At 46.1% G+C, this 23,897-nt stretch overlaps 1 protein-coding gene across 3 annotated transcripts in view; it reads left to right on the top strand.

Moving 5' to 3' along the window:
• arfgef3 (ARFGEF family member 3) overlaps nt 1-23,897 on the top strand; it is an 85,860-nt gene that overhangs the window by 22,997 nt on the left and 38,966 nt on the right. For all 3 annotated transcript variants that reach the window (XM_038268602.1, XM_038268601.1, XM_038268603.1), the window contains exons 6-19: nt 594-710; nt 2,483-2,528; nt 3,305-3,389; nt 3,463-3,567; nt 3,700-3,806; nt 3,889-4,133; nt 4,207-4,319; nt 4,431-4,563; nt 6,133-6,686; nt 13,397-13,749; nt 15,615-15,781; nt 15,853-16,018; nt 16,963-17,070; nt 19,269-19,484. In XM_038268602.1, the coding sequence (XP_038124530.1) occupies nt 594-710; nt 2,483-2,528; nt 3,305-3,389; nt 3,463-3,567; nt 3,700-3,806; nt 3,889-4,133; nt 4,207-4,319; nt 4,431-4,563; nt 6,133-6,686; nt 13,397-13,749; nt 15,615-15,781; nt 15,853-16,018; nt 16,963-17,070; nt 19,269-19,484 (2,515 nt within the window). The remainder of the gene's footprint in view (nt 1-593; nt 711-2,482; nt 2,529-3,304; nt 3,390-3,462; nt 3,568-3,699; nt 3,807-3,888; nt 4,134-4,206; nt 4,320-4,430; nt 4,564-6,132; nt 6,687-13,396; nt 13,750-15,614; nt 15,782-15,852; nt 16,019-16,962; nt 17,071-19,268; nt 19,485-23,897) is intronic.

Below are 23,897 nucleotides of genomic sequence, written 5' to 3'. Positions count from 1 at the left end.
TAAAAGATAATTAGATGAATTGAATAGAAACACGCTGCTGTTCCACATTGAGAACGGTTTAGGTGTTGGTGGAACAGAAAACGGGTAAAGAAAACATCTCAGTCTGTATAAAAAAGAGGAATTAAAATTTCATCTGGTTTCTGATTTTTCATGAATGATTTATTCAATTTTAACAATTTTTCATGCTTGTCCCTTTTCTGTTTGGGCTTCACCTTCAATAAAATAAAATGTTTTTGGAGTGGCTTTAAGCGCATCTCATTTTCTTCCTTCCTGTTCCTTCCAGAATCATTAGGTCTGTATAAAGACGTGTCATGTTATCATCTTCAGTGACGCAGCCGCTGCATAAATCCGAACTGATGACGCTGCAAACATCCAGCCGGATATCGGCTTTGTGTTCCTGTCTGCTCCATTACTGCTCGGTATCCACACGGTGACCTTTTATTCCTACTGCAGGATGTTTTACAGATGGAAAACGCATCCCTGTGGTGTCTGATCACCATAGCAACTAGTGACGCCATGGAAACTTCCCATTGATCTCCATGTTGTTGTGACGTTAAGCCACTGACGGGTTTCATCCTGTGTGTTCTGTTCAGGTGTGTATTGAGACCTACGTGTCCAGCTGCCACCAGCGCAGCATCAACACAGCGGTGAGGGCCACCCTCAGCCAGATACTGGGAGACCTGACGCTGCAGCTGCGCCACAGACAGGAGGTCAGAAACCCCCACGCACAAACGCACACCTTACCTTTACAAAGACACGTCTACAGTGAGCAGCAAAGATTCAGGTTTACATCCAGTTCTTTGATCTTTAGTGAAACTAGATCATCTCTCAGCTCCAAGGTTCTACATCCGGCAGCTCAATGAAAACTATTTATTGCTCATCAGGTCTGTCGTTAATCATGTAAAGCAACAGAAATGCACAATCAAGGGATAAACTGATGTCCTCCCAGCAGTCGTTTATTTTAAGCTAATAATTGCTGCCAGTTTGGACTCAGTTACAGCTGTCATATAAGTGCAGAAATAATTAGAATACTGCCGTTTACAGAAGAGGTCATGGTCAGCTCGACGACTCAAAGGATCCTCCATCACCATGCAGAGCAGTAGTATGAGGCATTGCTGCTGATATGCTGGTTTTCTCCAGCATTATAGACAAATATGATCCAGAAGCTTGAGTCTTCATTGCATACAAACTTTAGTCCTGCGTCCCTTAGAGATGCACCGATCCAGTTTTTTTCCAATCCGATACCTCGGCTGAGCATTTTGGCCGATATCTGAAGCCAGTCAGATTCAAGTGTTGAATGCATGAACCAAATATCTTCCCCTGTAGGTGATTTTTTTTTTTTTAGCCTGGATATATGTATATAGTTAAAAAAGTGAAAAAAATTAACACCAATATAAACCTACTTTATATTATTTATAAACAAATAAGATGCAAAAAGAAACAGTTCATTCAAACAGTTCAATGCGCTGGATTGGATCTCTGATATTAAGTCGCTGATATCTGGACCTGCTGTTTAGTAGATATTGGAGCCGATATCTGATCCAGGTATCAGATGGGTGCGTCTTCAACTGCCATATTGTTTTTTTTTTTTTTTTTTTTTTTTTGGAGAAGAGTACTTTTTCCACACAGGCTCTAAACAGTCTTGTTTGACTCGTTCAGTTATTTTAACGGTCCTTTTATGAACTTTATCACACTGAAGGGGCAGCAGGTTCCCTGAGATCATTCTTGGTGATGATACAATAGTAGCCATTAGAATTTTTCCCCTTTTCCTTTATGGGCCCTTGGCTACTTCTTGGCTGCTTCTTGGCTGGTCCCCTAGAAATCCTTTTTAAACATCAATCTTTGGACTAAAATATTCTTTCTGTTCATACTTTCCATTTCCTGGTGAGACCCTGTAATTCAATGAAAGGGAGGGGTCAGAGTAAAAAAATATGCAACGAGGGGGGTTTCTCCAATGGCTGCAAGTTGGAGGGGATTTTGCTGGGAGTGGCAGGGATATTCAATTCAATTCAGTTTATTTATATAGCGCCAAATTCACAACACATGTCATCTAAAAGCACTTTACTGTTCAACCAGATCATACAGTCAAATTGATTCAAAGTTTTCTATCTAAGGAAAACCAGCTGATTGCATTGACTCATTGACTCTTCAGCAATCCCTCACACTAAGCATGCTTGTAGCGACAGTGGAGAGGAAAAACTCCCTTTAAAAGGCTTTAATAGGCTGCAATTTTGCTGGTGTTTGAACAGGAAGGGCCATTTTAAATGGCTGCTCCTGTATAAAGCTTATTTTCTATACCAACCCATAAAAACATGAGCTTACCTCTGACACGGTGTCCCCATCACTGTCATGTGACCAACACCCCCTCCTCCTTTCCCCACAAACACAAACGGCAACAAGGAGCAATTCACTGATTATATATTTTCTGTACATGATCTGTTAAAAATGATTAAAATAAAAGAATCTGTGTGTTTGTCTGCAGGGAGCTGAAGGAGATGAGGTGACATCACTGCCTCTGCAGAGAAAAGGTACATCTGCACCTCAGATGTCACAAACTTCCATGTTAAAACATAATCTCTGTTCCTTAGAGGAGGTTCAGTCTTCAAGTTTCTTTGGTTTCATCCTAAATGTTCTCTGGGAGCCCAAAGTTATTGTGCTTCTCTTGTATGGCTGCCTGTAAGGGACAAAAGGATCCACTGGTTTGGCAAATTACTTATTTTTTTTTATTACTAAAATGTATTAAGCTTTACTTTGGCTCCACTTCTGCTGTACAATTGATCAGTTTTTGTATTTTAAATTCAAGGAAAGATAAGTATTTGTGCTTTTTTTGTCCATCTAAGTGCAAATCTTTACAATTTAAAGCTCAATAAGGGACAGTAATTTAATAAATATAAGAAGCAAAGCAATTAGGTGCACTCACCTCAATAACCCAGCCCAGTATATCTTCAGAAAAGCTTTGAAGACGTTTCCTCGTCCAGCTCCTGCTCTCTTTCTGCATTTTCACATCTATCAGGCCTTATTGCTTTGATATTAGCTGCATTGTTTTGCCCTCCTGTTTAAGTTTCTCCGGATAAAAGCATCTACCAAATGCACAAAGTAGAAAATGATCAATTAGAAATTGATTGCATGGATGTCTATGAAGGCAGAGAGCCATTCTACTCTCACACGAATGTTCATTTCTTAAATATTCTAATGAAAGGAGCTAACAGATTAGAGGCAGACGTTGAGAAATAATGAGTTTTTTATCCCCTATTGTAAAAGTTGAATAAATTAGTAGCTGGGGATTGACTGTGTGTGTTTGCAGACGTTTCTCCCACCAGCCAGGCTCTGTGTGAGGACGTGGTGATGGTTCTGACTGTTTTCTGTGAGAAACTGGAGTCGGTGGACGGGTAAGTTAATAAAAAAAGCTTTTCCTCTGCGATTCAACCAGCAGTCCTGATATCTGCTTCTCTGCTCCTTCAGTGACAATCAGCTGCTGCAGCTCCTCTTCCTGGAGTGCATCCTGTCCATGCTCAGCAGCTGTCCTCCCACAATGCACTTGTCCAGAAGTTTCACAGACCTTGTGTGGTATGACTTCCTAAAGCTGTTTATTAGTTATTATTAATTAGTTTGGAATGAAAGTTTGAGGAGGGAAAAATGTTGGGAATGGTTTTATTTTTCACTTTGTTCTTTATAAAAACAGACTTTTCATTATGACAGGAAGCAGCTGTGTCCATCCCTGGTGGCCATTATGGGAAATCCAGTTAATGATAAAACCATCACATCTCACCACAGCTACACGGGGGCGCCAGAGAGAATCAGTCAAGGTAGCATGTAAAGAATAATGAATCCATCAATCCGTCCGTCCATCCGTCCCAATCACAGCCTCCTCCCTGTCTCCTCTCCCAGGAATCAGTCAGGAGTTGGAGTGCTCTGGCGGGGTATCCGATCAAGGCAGGGGGTCCGGCTGCTCCTCCAGCGCCCCCGCCAGGATCGCGCCTGTGGTGCGGACAGTGTGCTACATAGCAGCAGAGCTGGTTCGCCTGGTGAGCTGCGTGGAGTCGATGAAGCCGGTGCTACAGTCCCTGTACCACAGGATCCTTCTGTACCCACCCCCCCAGCACCGAACCGAGGCCATCCGCATCATGAAAGAGGTGTTTCTCTCTGCATCCATTCATACTTTGGTCACTGATGGAATGAATGTGACCAACTTTCTGTCTCGGTCAGATTCTAGGCAGCCCTCAGCGCCTCTACGACCTGGCTGGGCCATGTGTGGCAGAACCTGAAACCAGGAAGCGCTCCTTCTCAAAGAGGAAGTCCCACCTGGATCTGCTCAAACTGTAGGCTTGGTCTTTATCTCTGTCTTGGTTAATGGAGGAAATAGGATTATATACAGTATATACTCTAAATCCTGTCTCAGTTTGGGTCTGAGGTTCTGTATTTGTTTTCAGAGTGATGGATGGGATGACCGAGGCGTGTATAAAGGGGGGCATCGAGGCATGTTACGCCGCCGTTTCCTGCGCCTTCGCTCTTCTAGCTGCCTTAGATGAACTGTCACAGGGCCGCGGCCTCCTACCTGAGCAGGTAAAGGGATCTCAGAACCACAACACTCAGTCTGGACCAGCAGAAAACCTTCAAAAAAACTTATGCTAACAGCTTTCAGTCTGTACATGACATTTTATATGAAGAAATGATCGTTAATAACTCTTAATAACTGGAAATTATTACATAATTTCTCTTTTTTTTCTTTATTCTGTGTGTTTGCCATTATGGCTCCATGGATAGACGTCCCAGAGCCGTATAATAGCCCAACAGCTTTGCTTTCACAAGCACAACAGTATGACTGTTGCCATAAGGTTCTGCTTTATACTTTTATATGAAACTTTGCTGAAAATTATTTAGGAAGTAAAATCGTATACCATGGACAGAGAGACGGAACTAAGTTGAGAGAAACAGGAAAGGGTGCATGAAAAATAGAAAATAAAACAAAACAGCACAAATAAACAACAGAAGATGTACAGTAACTCCTAGAAATCTGCTTCCACATCTGTATGAGACAAGATGGAAAAAAAATACATATAACAGAAAAAACAAAACAAATATCAACCAAAGTAAACATAAAAAAAAGCTCCCAGAGCAGCAGGTATCCCTTAGTTACCCATTTGTGTTGAAGGCCAAACCTATGTTGATTGAACAGTATTAATAAGTGTGGTATATATCTATAGCTGCAGCTTAGTGTTTAGTATCAGTGTATCTATGAACGCCTGGAATCAAACTCCCATGGTATCTGTGCATGGCCATGCTCGTGTATAAAGGATTCACAAAACTTCTTCAGAAGGAAAAGAGGCTTAATAGCAGGTGTGGGCGACCCCAGACTTACCCTACAGGCCCCGGATAGAAATAGAGGCGACACCAGCCTGAGATATCCAGAGGTGAATAAATAAATTAATTAATGCTATTATCACATTTTAAAAATGATAATCATTACTGTTCATAAAAGTCAAAGAAGTGAAAAGAAACTAATTTCTGCTTTTAATATTTTCTGGTTCAGTATAAATGTAGAATACATGAATAGATGTTTGCTGCTAGCAATGCATGAAAGTAAAAACAAGCATAAATCATGGAATCAATAATTGTTTATTAACCCCAGTGGGCCTCAGCAGATGGCCGCTCACGCTGAGCCTGGTTCTGCTGGAGTTTTTCCTCTCCACTGTCGCTACAAGCATGCTTAGTGTGAGGGATTGCTGAAGAGTCAATGAGTCGATGCAATCAGCTGGTTTTCCTTAGATAGAAAACTTTGAATCAATCTGACTGGATGATCTGGTGAACTGGAAAGTGACCTGAGATGACATGATGTGAATTGGAGCTATAGAAATAAACTGAATAGAGTGAAATTATTGTCATTTAAATTAAATTATCAATAAATTGAATCCTTTAGAATAAAAAAACAAATGATTTATTGAACAATTGATAATTGGCTGTTAATAGGGATGCATGGTATTCGCAGTACTGCTGCCCTACAGAATGCAGAATGACATTCTCCATTTCCATCTTTAGCGAGAATAAAGCTGGTTAATATAAAATAGGTGGATATAAGGATGAATAATAATGGATTTGATAAAAAGGTAACGTCGGCTGTGTTTTGTCCTGAAGGCTCGGTTTCTCCTCAGACGACTTGACGACCTGAAGGACGGATCAGAGTCCAGTCGAGAATCCATGGAGATCAACGAGGCCGACTTCAGGTGGCAGAGACACATCCTGTCCTCGGAGCAGCCTCACTGGGACCCCAGCTCTTCTTCCCCCAACATGGCCACGGCCGGCGGCACCGAGCGCAGCCCTGACATCAGCATCAGCATCACCACGGAAACGGGACAAACTACATTGGAGGACTTGGAAATGGGGGACCTGGGCCTGGGTCAGGGACACAACACTCCTGAGGAGGGTGGCGAGGACGCTCGTTTCCCCCACACCTACTCCTTCGGAGCCCCAGAGAGAACCCAAGTGGGTCGGGTAGGAGGGGCTGTTCAGAGGGAGGAGGGAGGCGGCGGTGCAGTGGAGGCGGAGGACAGAGGCGGTGTTGTCCCTCCTGACGTGGTGCAGAGGAGTCACGCTCTCGTCTTCCCTGATATCACCAACTTCCTGTCGGTGGAGTCCAGGACGAGGTCGCACCACGGAGCAGGGTCCCGGTACAGCGAGAGCAACTTCAGGTACATCTGCATCAATTTTGATCTGTCAACACCTGCTTTTAATCCTCAGCTCTTTTTTGGATTATCAAGGTAAATATTCTCTTTAGCGACATCTGGTGGAAGTTTTTTAAACAATGATTTTAAACTAACTGAATGACAGAGGTGCTGGAACTGACCTATCAAGATTAGTTTTTTCAACAGCATATCAAAAACCACATTTTCCATAATAATTGAACTTTATTGTTCTCAGACTGGAGAAATTTACCTCTGCATTTAAAGGAAAAGTCGCTCATATTCAGAATTCAAACTTCTGAAAGTTCTTTAAATGTGAAATGATTCCATCCTGTTCAATAAATGATCAGTGTTTTTAATTCAGAGTAATTTTCATGTGAATGTGCTTTACTGGAGGCATCCATGTTTGTCAAAGAAGACTACTGCCACCTACTGGTTAGTGACATTGTCACGGTGCGGTATCGGCTGTTGATCAAGTCCCAGTGCTGTATCTGGTGTTCTATTTCATCCCTACTGACCGCCAGAGGCGGTGCTTCAAGCACTGAATGATCATTCATGCGCATGCGCAGGTCGAGTATTAATGACAACAAAGTCAGCTGTGACCTGCCGGGGACCCACGTGACTATATATAGCAATCAATCCCTTTTGTTCTTCTCGCGCGCAGGTGTGTTGAGTACAGGAGTGTGGTCGTGTGAAGCTGGTTGCTTCTGTGTATACCACTAGTTTCCTGGCTGCTTGTTGCTGGTAGCCCCGTGACCGGGTTTGGTCGGAGCTGCAGGTAAGTCTCGCCCTCCAGGGGCTGCACAAGCTGCTTTCACCTTACCAGATCTGCGGTGACTGGTAAGTTTTCGTTCTTTTCTCAGCAGTAGTTTACTGTTCGCTTTGATTTTCCACGTTCATTTTGTGGCTCTTTTGACTCACGGTAGCGTTTCTGCTCGCGCTGAGTTGTTTTCAGTTTGTTTGCCTAAGCCCACCAGTAGCGTTTCTGCTCGCGTTGGGTTCTTCTATAGTTTGTTTATCTACACTCACCAGTGGCGTTTCTGCTCGCGCTGAGTTGTTTTCAGTTTGTTTGCCTAAGCCCACCAGTAGCGTTTCTGCTCGCGTTGGGTTCTTCTATAGTTTGTTTATCTACACTCACCAGTGGCGTTTCTGCTCGCGCTGAGTTGTTTTCAGTTTGTTTGCCTAAGCCCACCAGTAGCGTTTCTGCTCGCGTTGGGTTCTTCTATAGTTTGTTTATCTACACTCACCAGTGGCGTCTCTGCTCGTGCTGAGTTCATCTTTAGTTAATAATCGAGTCGCCAGTAGCGTTCCCTGCTCGTGTTGACTTGTCCTTGGTAGCGGGCTGATCACGCCTTTCAGCAGTATGATGCTGGATAGTTTATGTTGCTCGACCTATCTGGCTCCACTTCAGCCCGATGACGGGCATGACTTGTGTCCCTCCTGCCTCGGTGTGGAACATCTCCGGGAGGTGCTGTCAGATGACGCTTGCCCCAACTGTCGCGTCATGCCCCGGTCGGTCAGACTGGATCGGTTGGCTGCACTGGAGCAGCCTACCGACTGGGCGGGCGCTTCGCCGCGTGCTCGTTTGCCGATGGAGAAAGCGTTGTGCAAACGATCTACTGTGGCTGCACCTTCGGTACCGACAAAGCGTGCTAGACAGACCGATGCAGGGAGGTTGTCCACGAGAGTGGATCATCTCACTACTGAGCTGGCCCAAATGAAAGCCCTCCTTCAGTCCTTTCAGACTGCTGGTGATCGTGGCACGGCTCTCCCTACCGAGCAGGATGAAACGTCAGTCAATGACGACGATGCTGTTTCTGTGGCGGCCTCTGGCACCCATTTCTGTGAGGACCTTCCGGAGCTGGGCTCCGGGGCCTCTGGGTCGGACTCCATTGCCTCCCAGGAGGATACGGGGGAGTCTGTGACATCCGCTATTCGAACGGCTCTTGCCCGTTTACAAATTAGTGTTCCTCAGGCCCAGCCTGCGGCTTCCAGCGCCTTCTTTAGGCGCAGTAGGTCAGAGACTGCCTTTGTGGTTCCTCCCTCGGCGGAGTATGTGCGGGAACTGCATGCTTGCTGGTCAGACACCGAGGCGTTTTCACGTCTGACGACGGATGGCAGGGTCCTGGCAGCTATGCAGGAGGCACCCAAGGTTGGCTTGGGGCAGATGCCAGCGGTGGAACCGGGCATTGCCTCTCTTATAATCCCGCCTGATGAGGCCTTGCGGCCCAATGCCCGTTGTCCGCGTCCTCAGTGCCGTATTACCGACTACCTTCTCTGCAAGGCCTATGACTCTGGGGCCCGCATGGGCCGGATTGGGAACTCTCCTCCTTGGAATCTGTTCCGCTGGATCATGCCACGCAAGGCCTGGTTGATGCATCTCTGCAGGCCTTTGCTCTTATGACGAGGGAACTTGGACGCACACTCTCCACACTGGTTCATGCTCGCCGCCAGGTCTGGTTGGCGCAGTCACCACTAACTGAGCCTTGTAGGAGGACCCTCCGGGCCCTGCCTGTGGTCCCGGGGGAGCTTTTTGGTTCTGCGGCACTGGACGCCTTGGACCGTACGGCTCAGGCCTCGAGAACGAGGCAACAGCTGGCAGGGCTTCACAGACGTGATCGCCAGCCAGTAAGCACCTGGGCAGCTGCGGGTCCTTCACGGAGGTCCTTAGTGCCTTCTCCTTCTCCCACTGAGCCCCAGGGTCTGTTACCAGGTCAGAGATCGGTCCAGAGACCTGCTCTAGATCGGAGGAACAGAGCTCGAGACCAGGCTGGGACAAGGTCCTTTCATCCCTTTCGAGCCACGCAGTCTGGCCGGCGCCCTCCCGGGCCTTCGAAGGGCCGGGGGACCCGCAGATGATGCCTTAGGGCCGGCGGTCGGTTATTTTTCCCCGGGACAGCTCAGCTTCTGGGCTGCCCACACCCCGGACTTGTGGGTGTTGTCCACCCTGTCCCGGGGGTACCGTCTTCAATTCCGCCACCGGCCACCTATCCCTGGCCGGGTCAGGATGACTGTGATCCACGACCCGGTGAAGGCACAGGCACTGAACCAAGAAATCTGCACCTTGCTGGCCAAGGGTGCTATAGTGCCTGTGGACCCCCTGCTGGATCCAGGGGGCTTTTATTCCACGTATTTTCTGGTTCCGAAGAAGACCGGGGGCTTGTGTCCAGTCTTGGACCTCAGAGGCCTGAATGTGTACTTGAAGGCCATGCCCTTTCATATGCTGACCACCAGGGAAGTGTTGCAGGCGATTTCCCCGGGCGATTGGTTCACTTCCATAGATCTCAGGGATGCTTATTTTCACGTTCCGATCGCTCCGCCCCATTGGCGTTTTCTTCGTTTTGCTTTTCAAGGGAGACATTTCCAGTTCAGGGTCCTCCCGTTCGGACTTTCACTGTCCCCCAGGGTGTTCACCCGATGTGTTGCAGCGGCTCTCTCTCCTCTGCAGGCACAGGGATTGAGGATCCTCCCATATCTGGACGACTGGCTCATTTGTGCTGCGACGTGGGACCAGGCGGTTCGAGATACTCGGTTAGTGCTCCATCATGTGGGATGCTTGGGCTTGCAGGTGAACATGGAGAAAAGCAGTCTGACTCCCTCACAGGAGACTGTCTTCCTGGGCATTGCCATGGATTCCATCTCAATGACTGCTTGCCCGTCACCCCAGCGGGTGGACAGTATATTGGGCGTGCTCCCGGAATTCAGGCGCGGCATGGCGCTGCCTCTTGTGCGGTATCTTCGACTCTTGGGCATGCTTACAGCTGCGTCCGCCGTAGTGCCCTTGGGGCTGCTGTCATTGCGGCCCCTCCAGATGTGGTTGAACAGCTTGAATCTGGATCCCACACGGAACACTCATCGTCTCCGAAGACTTCGGGTGGGGCCTCAGTGTCTTCAGTCTCTGTCCCAATGGAGGGTGAGGTTGTTTATGACCACAGGGGTCGCGCTCGGTTCCCTCCCGTGTCGTCGGGAAGTTGTGTTTACAGATGCATCCTCCACGGGCTGGGGTGCAACCTGGCGGGGTCAAATGGCACAGGGGACATGGTCCCAGTGGCAGGGCAGGGAACACATCAATGTCCTGGAGTTACAGGCTGTACTTCTGGCTCTTCAGAGCTTTCTTCCAGGCTTGCGGGGGAAGCACGTGCTGGTGAGGTCAGACAACACCACAGTGGTCTTTCACATCAACCACCAGGGGGGAACGAGGTCAAGGAAACTGTTGTGCTTGACTCGACGGCTTCTGACCTGGGCAGCTCCACGCATAGCCAGCCTCAGAGCAGCCTACATCCCAGGGCCGGAGAACGTGCCAGCAGATTTTCTATCCCGTCAGAAGCCGCTTCCAGGGGAGTGGAAGCTTCACCAAGAGGTGGTGGAGTGCATCTGGAAGGTCTTTGGCAGGGCGGACGTGTACCTCTTTGCCTCAAGGGACGCATTTCACTGTCCCCTTTGGTTCTCGTTGGACAACAGCAGCCCTCTGGGCCACGATGCTCTGGCACACGACTGGCCCTGGACCCTCCTTTATGCCTTTCCGCCATTCAGCCTACTTTTTCAGACTCTCCTCAGGGTACGTCAGGAGGGGCACAGGGTCCTGCTGGTGGCCCCCTACTGGCCAGCGAGGACTTGGTTTCCTCTACTGTGCGAGCTCAGCTCCGGCTCGCCAATGCGTCTCCCCTCCAGGAGAGATCTTCTTTCCCAGATGGGGGGTCAGATCTTGCACCCCGAACCGGACCGGCACCAGCTCTGGATTTGGCCCCTGCAAGGCCGGGGTCCACCTTCTCAAGATACACTGGGTCCATAGGGCATACAATGGCTAATGCATGCGCGCCGTCCATGCGAGCTGTCTATGCCAACAAGTGGACGGTCTTTGCCACCTGGTGCCGTGATAGAGGGCAGGACCCGGTGCAGTGTTCAGTTTCTGACATACTGACCTTCCTGCAGGCATTGCTGAATCAAGGACGGTCTCCATCTACCTTAAAGGTGTATGTGGCTGCCATTTCCTGTTGGCATGTTGGGCTGAATGGTTGTTCTGTGGGCCGAGACAAGGATGTTGTACTGTTTTTAAGAGGTGCTCGGCGTTTGCACCCACCCAACCGCCCTGTGGCACCGGCGTGGGACCTTTCTCTTGTGCTTGAGGCTCTTCGGTCCCTCCCATTTGAGCCCCTGGCGTCGGCGGACCTCAAATGGCTCTCACTGAAGACTGCGTTCCTTTTAGCTATGGTTTCCGCAAAACGTGTAGGGGAGTTACAGGCTCTCTCGATAGCCGAACCCTGCTGCCGGTGGAATCCTGATGGCTCAGGCGTTACACTGTGGGCTGACGTAGCATTTATTCCTAAGGTATCACTGCCAGCAGGCAGCACCCAGCCTCTCCATCTTGCCCGGTTTGACTCCGGAAGTCCCTCTGAACCACTGTGTCCTGTTCGTGCCCTTGAGACATACATCAATGCCACGGCATCCTTCCGAAAGACAAATAGCCTTTTTGTTTGCTACGCTGGCTCACGGAAGGGTCAGGCACTTTCTAAGCAGCGACTTGCACACTGGGTTGTGGATTTGATCTCCAAGGCTTATGCCTTGCAGGACCGGCCACTGCCGGCGGGAGTGAAATGCCACTCTACAAGGGGCATGTCGACATCGTTTGCTGCTATGACTGGGGTGCCATTGGATGTTAAATGCCGTGCGGCCTCCTGGAAATCACCTAGTACCTTTACTCGGTTCTACAGGGTGAATGTGGCTGCGCCCCATCCGCTTCAGGGAATCCTCGAGCAGCATGCCTCTACATCACATTAGGTGGGTGGTGTAGTCGTTGTTCCTTGAATGTTGCTGATTCCTCGTGACCTTGTTGATATGAGTCATCCAGTGCTTGAAGCACCTCCTCTGGCGGTCAGTAGGGATGAAATACAACGAAAGTTACTACCGTAACTACGGTTCTATGAATCCCGGATGACCGCCAGAGTGCTTGGTCCCTCGGAATCTCTGCTTTCGCGAGAAGATTGAGGGATTGATTGCCGGGTGCCACGTGACTATATAGAGTCACGTGGGTCCCCGGCAAGTCACAGCTGACTTTGTTGTCATTAATACTCGACCTGCGCATGCGCATGAATGATCATTCAGTGCTTGAAGCACCTCCTCTGGCGGTCATCCGGGATTCATAGAACCGTAGTTACGGTAGTAACTTTCGTTTGTCACAACGCGCTATTATCCAAGTCATCTTGAAAACATTCTTCTTCCAAATGTTGGCTACATATTACGGGTTTTTTCCACTTTTACCCGATGTATTCCAGCATCCAGCTGCCATGCACGTGGGCATTGTCAGTTTCACTATAGCTCTGGTGAATTTCAATGGTGAAGTCCTCTGGAAATCTTCAATAATTGTTGTTGATTGCAGATGTGTCTAGTAGTTCCCATTGATTTAGCTTGGAAAGCGGGGAGAATGGCGCTAGGCTTACCGCACCGTGACGTCACTGCTGGAAGATGGCAGGAGGGAGGGGCTTCTATATCTGGGCAAAAATGGCCGCTCCCAGACTTGGTGATGGCGACGAAATTTGTTTTTATTATTTTACTGATAAATTAATTAAATCACAGCAAATGAATTAGTCTTAGTTATAAATAATGATCCATTGATCATTCCTTGCTGACCGGACTTCTCCTTTAATCGTCCCCTTGGGGGGCAGTGGGCAAACATGTAGATATTATTGCTGTTTTTGATCCTGCCTCCTGTTGTCCTCCAGCATGGAAGAGCAGGACTTGTCTCGGACTGAGTTTGACTCCTGCGATCAGTACTCCATGGCGGCGGAGAAAGACTCGGGGCGCTCTGACGTGTCCGACATCGGTTCCGACAACGTGTCTCTGGTGGATGAGGAGCAGCAGACGCCTCGGGACTGTCCGGGCCACCGCTCCCTGCGGACCGCTGCCCTGTCCCTGAAGCTGCTGCGTCACCAGGAGGCCGATCAGCAGAGCGCCAGGCTGTTCGTCCAATCGCTAGCTGCGCTGCTGCCCCGCCTGCTGGGCCTGGCCGGTGCCAAGGAGGTTGACCTGTCGCTGCAGAACTTCTCCTCCACCTTTTGCTCCGGACTGCAGGCCGGTAAGGCGAAGGAAGGGAGATCAGGAGGAAATCAGGGTTGATGAGTGAGTTTGTGTTTGAAGGCTGGAACAGATCCGACTCTTTTTGTTTGGTAACAAATGTTTTTGGTGAAGGGAGCTTTTTGTGCTTCCACACTGCAAAAAATGTAAATCTCAATCATTTTTTCTTAAAATAAGTGCATTTTTTCTTGAATTGAGGAGGTGAAAAACTTTCCCAATGGAACAAGACAATTGACCTTTAAAATAAGAAAAAAGCAACTGCATTGTCTTATTTATTTCAAGTGCATATTATCTTATTTTGAGGTTAAAAATACTCATTCCATTGGCAAATAAGATTATTCACCTACTCAAATTAAGGGTAAGTACACTTGATCTAAGGAGTTTTTACTTATTTCTGGATCGTTTTTGCAGTGCACTGCTTCCCTCAGACACTCTGATATTCCGGAGTTTTCTTTCTCATTTTTTAAACTTTTTAAGTTTTTTTTTTTCCACCAGTGACAATTTAAGTTTAACAATGTTTATTCCAAGATATTTTTGGCCGGAATATGATGATGACTGAGGCTGTGAAAAAAATCTTTCAATTTTAGGATTTCCCTGTAATCGAAACCTGTATGTGTTTAAACATGGAGACGGATGATTTTCCAGTGTGCTTCCCAATGATGCCAGACACACAACAGCAGTTCTTCGAAACTATTGAATCGCCCAAAGAAACTATAAAAGTTCTGTTACTCAAAGTTCAAGAAGTGTCCTCACTGCTTAGTCCCCCCCAATCCTTCATCAACCTGTTGACTCTCCTAAAATAAAACCTTTAGAAATCTTCAGAAAGCCTTAATTAGATTAAATGTATGTCAGCTTATTTTAGTCATTTTATATGAAAGAGAACCAGAATCTCCGACCTGGCCGGCCCTAGGCAAAGACTCTGAATCTAGAAAACACATCAAACAGTCCCATTCTCCAGATAGAGAAATGTTAATAGAATAGACATCCATTATCTGTTCTAGGTTGTGTCCCTCTCTTCTTGTCCCTTTTCTTCTTGTTTTCCTCTCTATGTTTTGTACTCAGCTGACTTTTCATGCTGTCTCTAAAGGAATGAAAGATTTTCTCCAAGCACTAAGCTCACTTAGCTGATTGCTCCTTCCTGTGTTTCCAAAAAGGCCAAAGTAAATAACCCAGTCCTTCTTTTCACTGTAGACAAGCCATGATCTGCTTATCTGTTCTCCATTTTTCATTTGGATGAAATAATAGCTGCATGAATCATGACAGCAGACAAGATAGAGGAGAGCAGGAGGCGGGGTTACCAATCTACTCGCTCTGGAGAGCAGAGTTCGCTGCTTTTAGATGTTGTCTCCAAAGTCTCCAGTAGCAGAAAAAAGTCTCTAGATTTGGCGCTAGGAGCTTTTTAGAAATCAAAGTGCTAGAGGGGTCTGAAAAGTGGCTAAATATAGCGACTAAAGCGCTAAGTTGGCAACACTGCTCTTTGCATGGTTTGTTTTCAAATGGTTTGCTGCTGTCTGTTTGGACCTTTCTGAACATGTGCAGCAGATGGACTGATCCAATATGGTGGACACTGAAGGGGGGGGGGGGGGGGCTGAGACACACTTATAAGCCTTTTGACGGCATTTTTGCAAACTTAAGGAATAGTTGTATTAACCATACATGTAAACAGAGTTTTATGGGGCCCCCAGGAACTTGGGGCCCTAAGCACCTTCCTAGTGTTTTCGGTTTCAGGTAAAGCTCTCTAGTTTACTTCCTCACTTAATTCTGCAGGAAGTCTGAATCCTCTGAGACGGATCAGGAATATCACATTTAGCCCAAAGTGTGACTGTTTTAGGAGTTTCTTGAAGTCGTATGTTGATGTTTCTCCAGGTGGAATTCACTCTCCAGGCTTTGAAGCTGGCGACTCTCTGAGCTGCCAGGCTCTGATGAACGCCGACGGCCTCTACCTAGTGTCGTACTACGCTCTGCTGCTCAACCTCAAACTCTGCTGCTGCGACTACTACAGACGGAGGGAGCTCCCCCCCGCCCTCAGCCTGGTGAGCAGAGTCACGGCGGGATCCTCTGTGGAGTCTCAGCAGCGCTCAGTGTTTCTCTTCCTGTTCTGCAGAAGGAGTTTGTCCGTCTGATCCAGAGCAGCGGAGTCCTGGTGGTTCTGTCTCAGCCCTGGATCGAGGAGCTTCACCACCAGGTGTTAGAGCGCAACCTGCTGGCTGATGCTGGCTACTGGGGCTCAGCAGAAGACCGCATTTTGCCGCTGATCACCATGCTGACAGGTGGTTATTGAACGTAGACTTTTCCAATGTAGATCTTATTATTATCCAAAGTGCTTCTCAAAGCGAAGAAAATCTAAAACAAAAAGCTGCGACACTAAAACAAATATAAAACCAAAGTCAATCACAGAGGTGAGTTTTAAAGGTAAAGATGTGCCAGAGTCCTGGATCTAAACATACATCCACTAAATAAATATATGATTATAATATGTATTATATAATAAAATGTATTTATCCTTAATTTGAGCGGGTAAATAAGATGGCAGTGGTAGCCTAGCGGTCAGGGCATAGGGCTTGGAATCCTGAGGTCATGAGTTCAGGCGCCACTCCCACAAACTGCCACGCTGACTCTCTGATTAAGACCCTTAACCCCTGATTGCTGCCCAGGCGCCGCACAGTGGCAGCCCACCCGTCCTGCTAACTGAAAGCCTGGGTTTATATCCCAGCTGGGGGGAACAAGCTTCCAGTGTGGGTCTTAAGGCAATACCCTCCATCTAATGGCTGCTTTGATGAGGACGACCTTGGAATCCTGAGGTTCTGAGTTCAAGCCCCACTTCCACGGACTGCCACTCTGGGGAAATAAATAATTAAGCTGAAATGAATAGAAGAAATTAAGCCGGTTATTTTCTGCAAAAAAGTAAATGAAAGCAACGATTTTAGGATATTTTCCCAACTCTTCGGCCTCCAGACATCCTGCTGGATTGAGACAGGATTCAGTCGTGCCTCCAAATGATGGAATCCCTGCTCTGAGTTTTATATAACTTTCAGTACTTAAAGAGTCAAACTTTTGACTAAAAACACTTACACAGCTTTTACATTTAATCTTTAGGTTCATAGAATGTGAATCAATTGCCTTAAACCTTAAATTCCTTCATTGTTTCAATAAATATAAAATGGACATTCAATCTCTAGTCATACTTCCTTGTTATTTATTTTTTTCCTCTCAGATATAGATGGCCTGGGCAGCAGTGCGATTGGAGGACAAATGGTGCGGAGGCCTTCCAGCCAATCAGCGCTGGCCTCTGAAAAGGCTGGTATCGACACGGTGACTGCAGGTCGGTTTTACACATCGCCAAACGATGGATGGGTGTTTTTTTTTTTTTTTTTTTAGTTCACGTTGTACCGTGGAGTCATCAGGGAAAACATGCATGAGCAGCGAAGGAAGGAGGGGGAAAGACGAGTGACCAGCTGAGGAACTGCACAGGGAGAGTATTTACTGACTGAACAAAGACAGGACTAATGAGCTGATTGGGAGCAGGTGTGAACAGAGGCTTCTAGAAGGAACTAGGGAAAAGGAGACCAACACAAGATGGCGACAGAGGGCAAGCAAAGAAAAACCTAAGAACTCAAATCCATCCAGAAAACACCAATAAAGATAGAAAACAAAGAAAAACATTGATACACGTGAAACTGAAAACTCACAGAAAACTTAACAGAACCAGGACTGTGAGAAAGACGTGTCTCATCTTATCAAAGAGGCTTCTTCAATTCTAACTAGTGGTGGGGAAGCACTGATTTTAATATACTGTAGGTGGAACAAAGAATTAGGGGGAACCAAAGGTGGATCTGATCCCTCCTACTGGATGGACATGGGGGTCACCTGGGGGGTCACCTACACCTGAAGGCTACAGGACACTTGCTTAAGGACAACAACGTCCATATTCTGGCCTAGGAAGAATGATCGTTTTAAAAGAGGGGTTAAGGCAGCCATCTTTCTTAACCTGGAAAAGGCATCTCTCATCAGAGGATGTGGTTTTAGACTTTTCACCAACTTACGAAGCACTTTTAGGACGATACCCAGAAGATTGAGGTCTCACCTGCCCTCATCTGAATCACACTCAACGTTCTGCTCTCTCTGCTTTTTCTCATAGTAGCTTCATCTGGTCTGTTCCTGTTTGGCTGTGACTCCATCCTGGAGAGAAATATCAGCTGTGCTGCTGCCATCAACACCTTTGTTTCTAGATGCTGGAGCTTGGCCTGTTTTCCAGTGTAGTCCTGTTTCTCTGACTGTGACTAACTGGATGTGGTCTCTTCATCCTCTGACATGGGAGCTGGCTCGGAGCTCGTCTGCCTGGCTGTGTGTTCCCTGGACGGGGCCGCCTGTGGAGCTGGTTGACAGTTGCCTTTTGTATCTATGCTTCTTTTTCTATGTCTGCTTCTGTCTCCTTGAACCCCAGTGGGCCTCAGCAGATGGCCGCTCACACTGAGCCTGGTTCTGCTGGAGGTTTCTTCCTGTTCAAAGGGAGTTTTTCCTCTCCACTGTCGCTACAAGCATGCTTAGTGTGAGGGATTGCTTGAAGAGTCAATGAGTTGATGCAATCAGCTGGTTTCCTTACATAGAAAACTTTGAATCAATCTGACTGGATGATCTGGTGAACTGGAAAGTGACCTGAGATGACATTATGTGAATTGGAGCTATAGAAATAAACTGAATAGAATTGAATGTCAATGAGGCATGAGACCACTCTGACGAGGGAGGTAATGACCCACGAGCCCCCCCCCAATGACCATAAACACCCCCCAGGTGAGCTCCATGGCCAATCCAGTAGGAGGGATCATAGCCACATTTTCTTCCACCTACAGTATATTAATCTCAGTGCTCCTCACCTCGACTTACAGTAGTAGCCATTCAAAATGCCCACTTTCTATGGCTGGTCCTCTACAAACATCAATCTTTGTACTAAAATATTCTTTCTGTCTTGATTTGTGGATATTAAGACCTAATGAGAAGCGCCATCTCCTGGTCAGACCCTGTAATTCAGTGAAAGGGTGGAGTCAGAGTAAAGAAAATGCACGCCCAGAAGGCCAGTGGCTGGAAGTTGGAGGTAATTTTGCTGGGAGTTGCAGGGAAGTGGTCTGCCATTCGGCTGGCGTTTGAATGGGAAGGGCCATTTTGAATGGCTGCTGCTGTCGAACTGAAAAAGCATCTTAGATGAAAAGAGAAACGTTTTAAGAAAACTTCATGTCCAGTTGCCTAAAATGAACTTTTCAAGCTTGACCATTATGTGGATGACTGAGAATCTTCACAGTTAAAGAAAACAAAAAACAAAAGAAGAAGAAAGGATAAAGGGAAATGATAGAGATGTAGAGGAGAACTGATCTGGAAGGAAGGAGTGACCACCTGAGTTTCTCTGCTATCCACTGTAGAAAGAAGCCTTTATCACATAAACCAGGAGAGCTGCAGCCGAGTATCACCTGATGACGTCAACATTTTCCCTCTTCGAGATCAGAACCCTCCTGTCTTTTTGATCAGGTGCTGTGTTCTCCCGATTCATTCTCACCGGCGTGTGGAAGAACCTGATTGACGTGCTGTCCGCTCCCCTGACGGGACGCATGGCGGGCAGCTCCAAGGGCCTCGCCTTTATCCTGGGGGCCGAGGGGCTCAAAGAGCAGAGCCAGCGGGAGAGAGATGCCATCTGTCTGAGTTTGGACGGCCTTCGAAAGGCTGCTGCGCTCAGCTGCTCCCTCGGTAGGTGAAACCTTTGACCTGTGTCCCGTCTTTCAACCCAAGCACAGATAGATGTAATGCATCATGTTAGAAGAAAACCATAGAAATGGCGAAGCAGTGAGCAGAACGAAGGGGACAGTTCTGTCAGGGGAAACTCTGCAGGCCAGAGGGCAGAGACTAATGAAACAGAGAGAGGTCTCATAGAAAAACACCAAAGATGGAGGATTCTGTGATGGATGTGAAGGATTTAATGTGGCAGTGGGTTTTAGAGGTTTTGATCACACTCGAAAACGTTTTCATTATTGTTTGATCCGTCAAAAACACCAATTTATTTCATCCATCCTTTTAGAATATTTACATCCACTGCTTTTCTATTATTATCGATAATTATCATCCATCTGCAGCAGTTATTAGATATAATATTATAATATAATAATATTATGAATGGATTTATAGAGCAGCAGCTTTTACATTTTAACAGGTTTTTATTTGGAATATCTGCAGTAAATTGGTCTCATTCATGCAAGAGCAGTTACACTATATTGCCAAAAGTATTTGCTCACCCATCCAAATTATTGGAATCAGGTGTTCCAATCACTTCCATGGCCACAGGTGTATAAATTCAAGCACCTAGGCATGCAGACTGTTTTTACAAACATTTGTGAAAGAATGGGTCGCTCTCAGGAGCTCAGTGAATTCCAGCGTGGAACTGTGATAGGATGCCACCTGTGCAACAAATCCAGTCGTGAAATATCCTCGCTCCTAAATATTCCACAGTCAACTGTCAGCTGTATTATAAGAAAATGGAAGTGTTTGGGAACGACAGCAACTCAGCCACGAAGTGGTAGGCCACGTAAACTGACGGAGCGGGGTCAGCGGATGCTGAAGCGCATAGTGCGAAGAGGTCACCAACTTTCTGCAGAGTCAATCACTACAGACCTCCAAACTTCATGTGGCCTTCAGATTAGCTCAAGAACAGTGCGCAGAGAGCTTCATGGAATGGGTTTCCATGGTCGAGCAGCTGCATCCAAGCCATACATCACCAAGTGCAATGCAAAGCGTCGGATGCGGTGGTGTAAAGCACGCCGCCACTGGACTCTAGAGCAGTGGAGACGCGTTCTCTGGAGTGACGAATCGCGCTTCTCCATCTGGCAATCTGATGGACGGGTCTGGGTTTGGCGGTTGCCAGGAGAACGGTACTTGTCTGACTGCATTGTGCCAAGTGTAAAGTTTGGTGGAGGGGGGATTATGGTGTGGGGTTGTTTTTCAGGAGCTGGGCTTGGCCCCTTAGTTCCAAGGAAAGGAACTCTGAATGCTTCAGCATACCAAGACATTTTGGACAATTCCATGCTCCCAACTTTGTGGGAACAGTTTGGAGCTGGCCCCTTCCTCTTCCAACATGACTGTGCACCAGTGCACAAAGCAAGGTCCATAAAGACATGGATGACAGAGTCTGGTGTGGATGAACTTGACTGGCCTGCACAGAGTCCTGACCTCAACCCGATAGAACACCTTTGGGATGAATTAGAGCGGAGACTGAGAGCCAGGCCTTCTCGTCCAACATCAGTGTGCGACCTCACAAATGCGCTTCTGGAAGAATGGTCAAAAATTCCCATAAACACACTCCTAAACCTTGTGGACAGCCTTCCCAGAAGAGTTGAAGCTGTTCTAGCTGCAAAGGGTGGACCGACGTCATATTGAACCCTATGGATTAGGAACGGGATGTCACTTAAGCTCATATGTGAGTCAAGGCAGGTGAGCAAATACTTTTGGCAATATAGTGTATGTCCTCTGGAGACAGTTTTCATTGGTGTCACTAATGGGAGTTTCCAAGCATGTCTTCCATCCGGGCAGAGGGATAATAAGTCAGAAGGGATTAACTAAGGGAGGTTTAACTTCTCAAGGAAAAGCTTCAGGCGCCATTTTAACCCAATAAATGCTGATAAACTTTCAGACGATGTAAAGCCTAAACATTTTGATTATTTTGGCTTCTCTCTCTCAGCATTTGCCTTTCACAGTGCTGCAGCTTTTATGATATTAAGATTGTAACTCACTAACTTTAAGACTGACACCCGCTTATCATATGTTTAGATCTTAATCTGAAACTCATCTACAAGACTATTTAGTTCATTCTAATGGCTCCCACACCGTGTCCAAAAGTGCTCAGATTGCCAAAATGTAATATATGACCACGTTTGTGTTTTGGAGGGCCTCGTTTCAACAACACAGGTAGCAGCGCTGAATGATGCAGTCCTCCAAGGACCCGGTCTACCTGGACTGGGTCGTTCAAGGTCTGTTAAAATAAGGAGGCTGGAAGAGTTTGGCTATGGATTCAAACAGGTCTAGCCGCCTTCGGCTTTCATCACCCGTCGCCTAGCAACCGTAACACATGACACACAAATCAAATCTGCTTTTATCAAAAAATTGTCAGTTTCTGGACAATATTAACCGATTTGTTGTTATTTAGCTAAAAGTTACTTATTCTCTCTGTATTACGGCGCTAAAACAACCATGAAGCATATATATAATATATACATATATAGGTTGTAGTTACTGTAAAGACTGATTAAAAAAAATAATTTGGGATGAAAATTGTCTTTTCATAATATATAATGGCATTAAAAATTTGAATTTTCAAGAAGAAAATTCTAAATTTCAGATATTGTGTCAATAATGGCCCAGAAGGAGTTTACCAAAGCATCTATAACATCTCAGTTGCCTGTTGAATGGACGGCAATGTTGCTACATATGTAACCAATAGAATAACATAGGATAGAAAATCCCATTATTGTCCCATAATGGGGAAATTGTTGTGTCACAGCTGCAAAAAGATTATAACAAACATGTTCACATAAATGTGGACCTTAGAAAAGTGTATTAAAATAACTCAATAAGTAACATTGTTAAGAGAATAAACAAATAGAATAGTTTACAGTGTTGTAAAATATAAATACTGTGTAGCTGCAGCGTAATTAATTAACAAACAGCTGTGGAAATTTTTATATGGAGGATAAAAGTGCCAAAATTAAATAAATAAATACAGCATTAAATAAATAATTAAATGTGTCAATAATTAATTAAATGTGGAATTAAATAAATAAATGTGTCATTCATTAATTAAAACCACGTCACTAATATAAAGTGCCACAATTAAATAAATAAATGCAGTGATAAACAATTAATTAAATGTGTAATTCATTAAATAAATAAGGAATTAAATATATAAATATGTCATTAATTTAATAAAATACGTCTTCATTTTATTAAAAAAATATATATAATTATTTCAATGTGGATTTAATTATTTCATGGTCCTGTGTCGCAGTGCAGCGAAACCATTGTAAAAATCTGTCAAACTCACCCATCAAAGTTAGGGGGCGGTTCTCTAACACCTGATTGGTCACCCTGCACATTAAGGCGAAGCAAATCGATTACAGAGACTCGATTCGCGTTAACCCCGCCCCCTAACTTTGATGGGTGAGTTTGACAGATTTCTTATTCTGATCTTATAGACAACGGTCATTTTAACTTAAATTAAGTCAAAAATATGTAAAATTAATAAATTATGAAAGGATATTGACCTAATAAGAAATATAATTTTAATTAAACCTATTTGAAAAGACATTTCACTTCATGCAGCTTCCTTAATATATTTAAACTCATTGCCTTGTTTTTTATTTCATGCTTTTCTGTGCCCCCATGAAAACATGCAGGGCCCCCTTCTGGCCCCCTCCTGGCCCCCTGGTACATTTGGTCTAGAACCGCCACTGAGCAGCAACATCAGAGATGTACAAAATGACAGCAGCAGGTTATTTAACTGACTAAGGTAGAAACTGTGCAAAATGGGCATGAATGGAAGAACTGGTTGAGGTCGTTGGGAGGAAGGATCTGTGATAACGCTCCCTGGTGCATTTAAGGAGCAGCAGTCTGTCACTGAAGGAGCTGTCCAGTTCAGCACCAGCTTCATGCATGTGGTGGGAGATATTATCCAACAGATGTTCATTTAGTGAGGATCGTTTTGTTTTCCACCTCCTGCACTGAGTCCAGAGGGCATCCAATCAGAGCTGGCCTTCCTGATCAGCTGATCCATCCGCTTCCTCTCAGCTACAGATGAGCCACTGCTCCAACAGACAGCTCCATAGAAGATGGCTGATGCCACAGCAGAGTCATAGAAGGTCTTTAGGAGGACCCCCTACATTCGAAAAGACCTCAGTCTCCTCAGCAGGAAGAGTCTGACCTTGCTCTGACCTTTCTTGTAGAGAGCCTGAGTGTTGGGAGTCCAGTCCAGTTTGTTGTTCCGGTGAATTCCAAGGTACTTATAAGAGTCGACTATCTCACTGTCCGTCCCCTGGATGTTCGTCTGTGTCAGTGGGGTGGATCTGCTTCTGCAAAAGTCCAAACCAAGCTCCTCGCCGTTCCCTGCATTAATCAGAA

Source organism: Cyprinodon tularosa, unplaced genomic scaffold (genome assembly GCF_016077235.1).
Source record: "Cyprinodon tularosa strain WSP-4 unplaced genomic scaffold, ASM1607723v1 ctg704, whole genome shotgun sequence".
Lineage (NCBI taxonomy): Eukaryota > Metazoa > Chordata > Actinopteri > Cyprinodontiformes > Cyprinodontidae > Cyprinodon > Cyprinodon tularosa.
The sequence above is the reverse complement of the archived record's forward strand: the minus strand, read 5'-3'. Positions and strand labels throughout refer to the sequence as shown.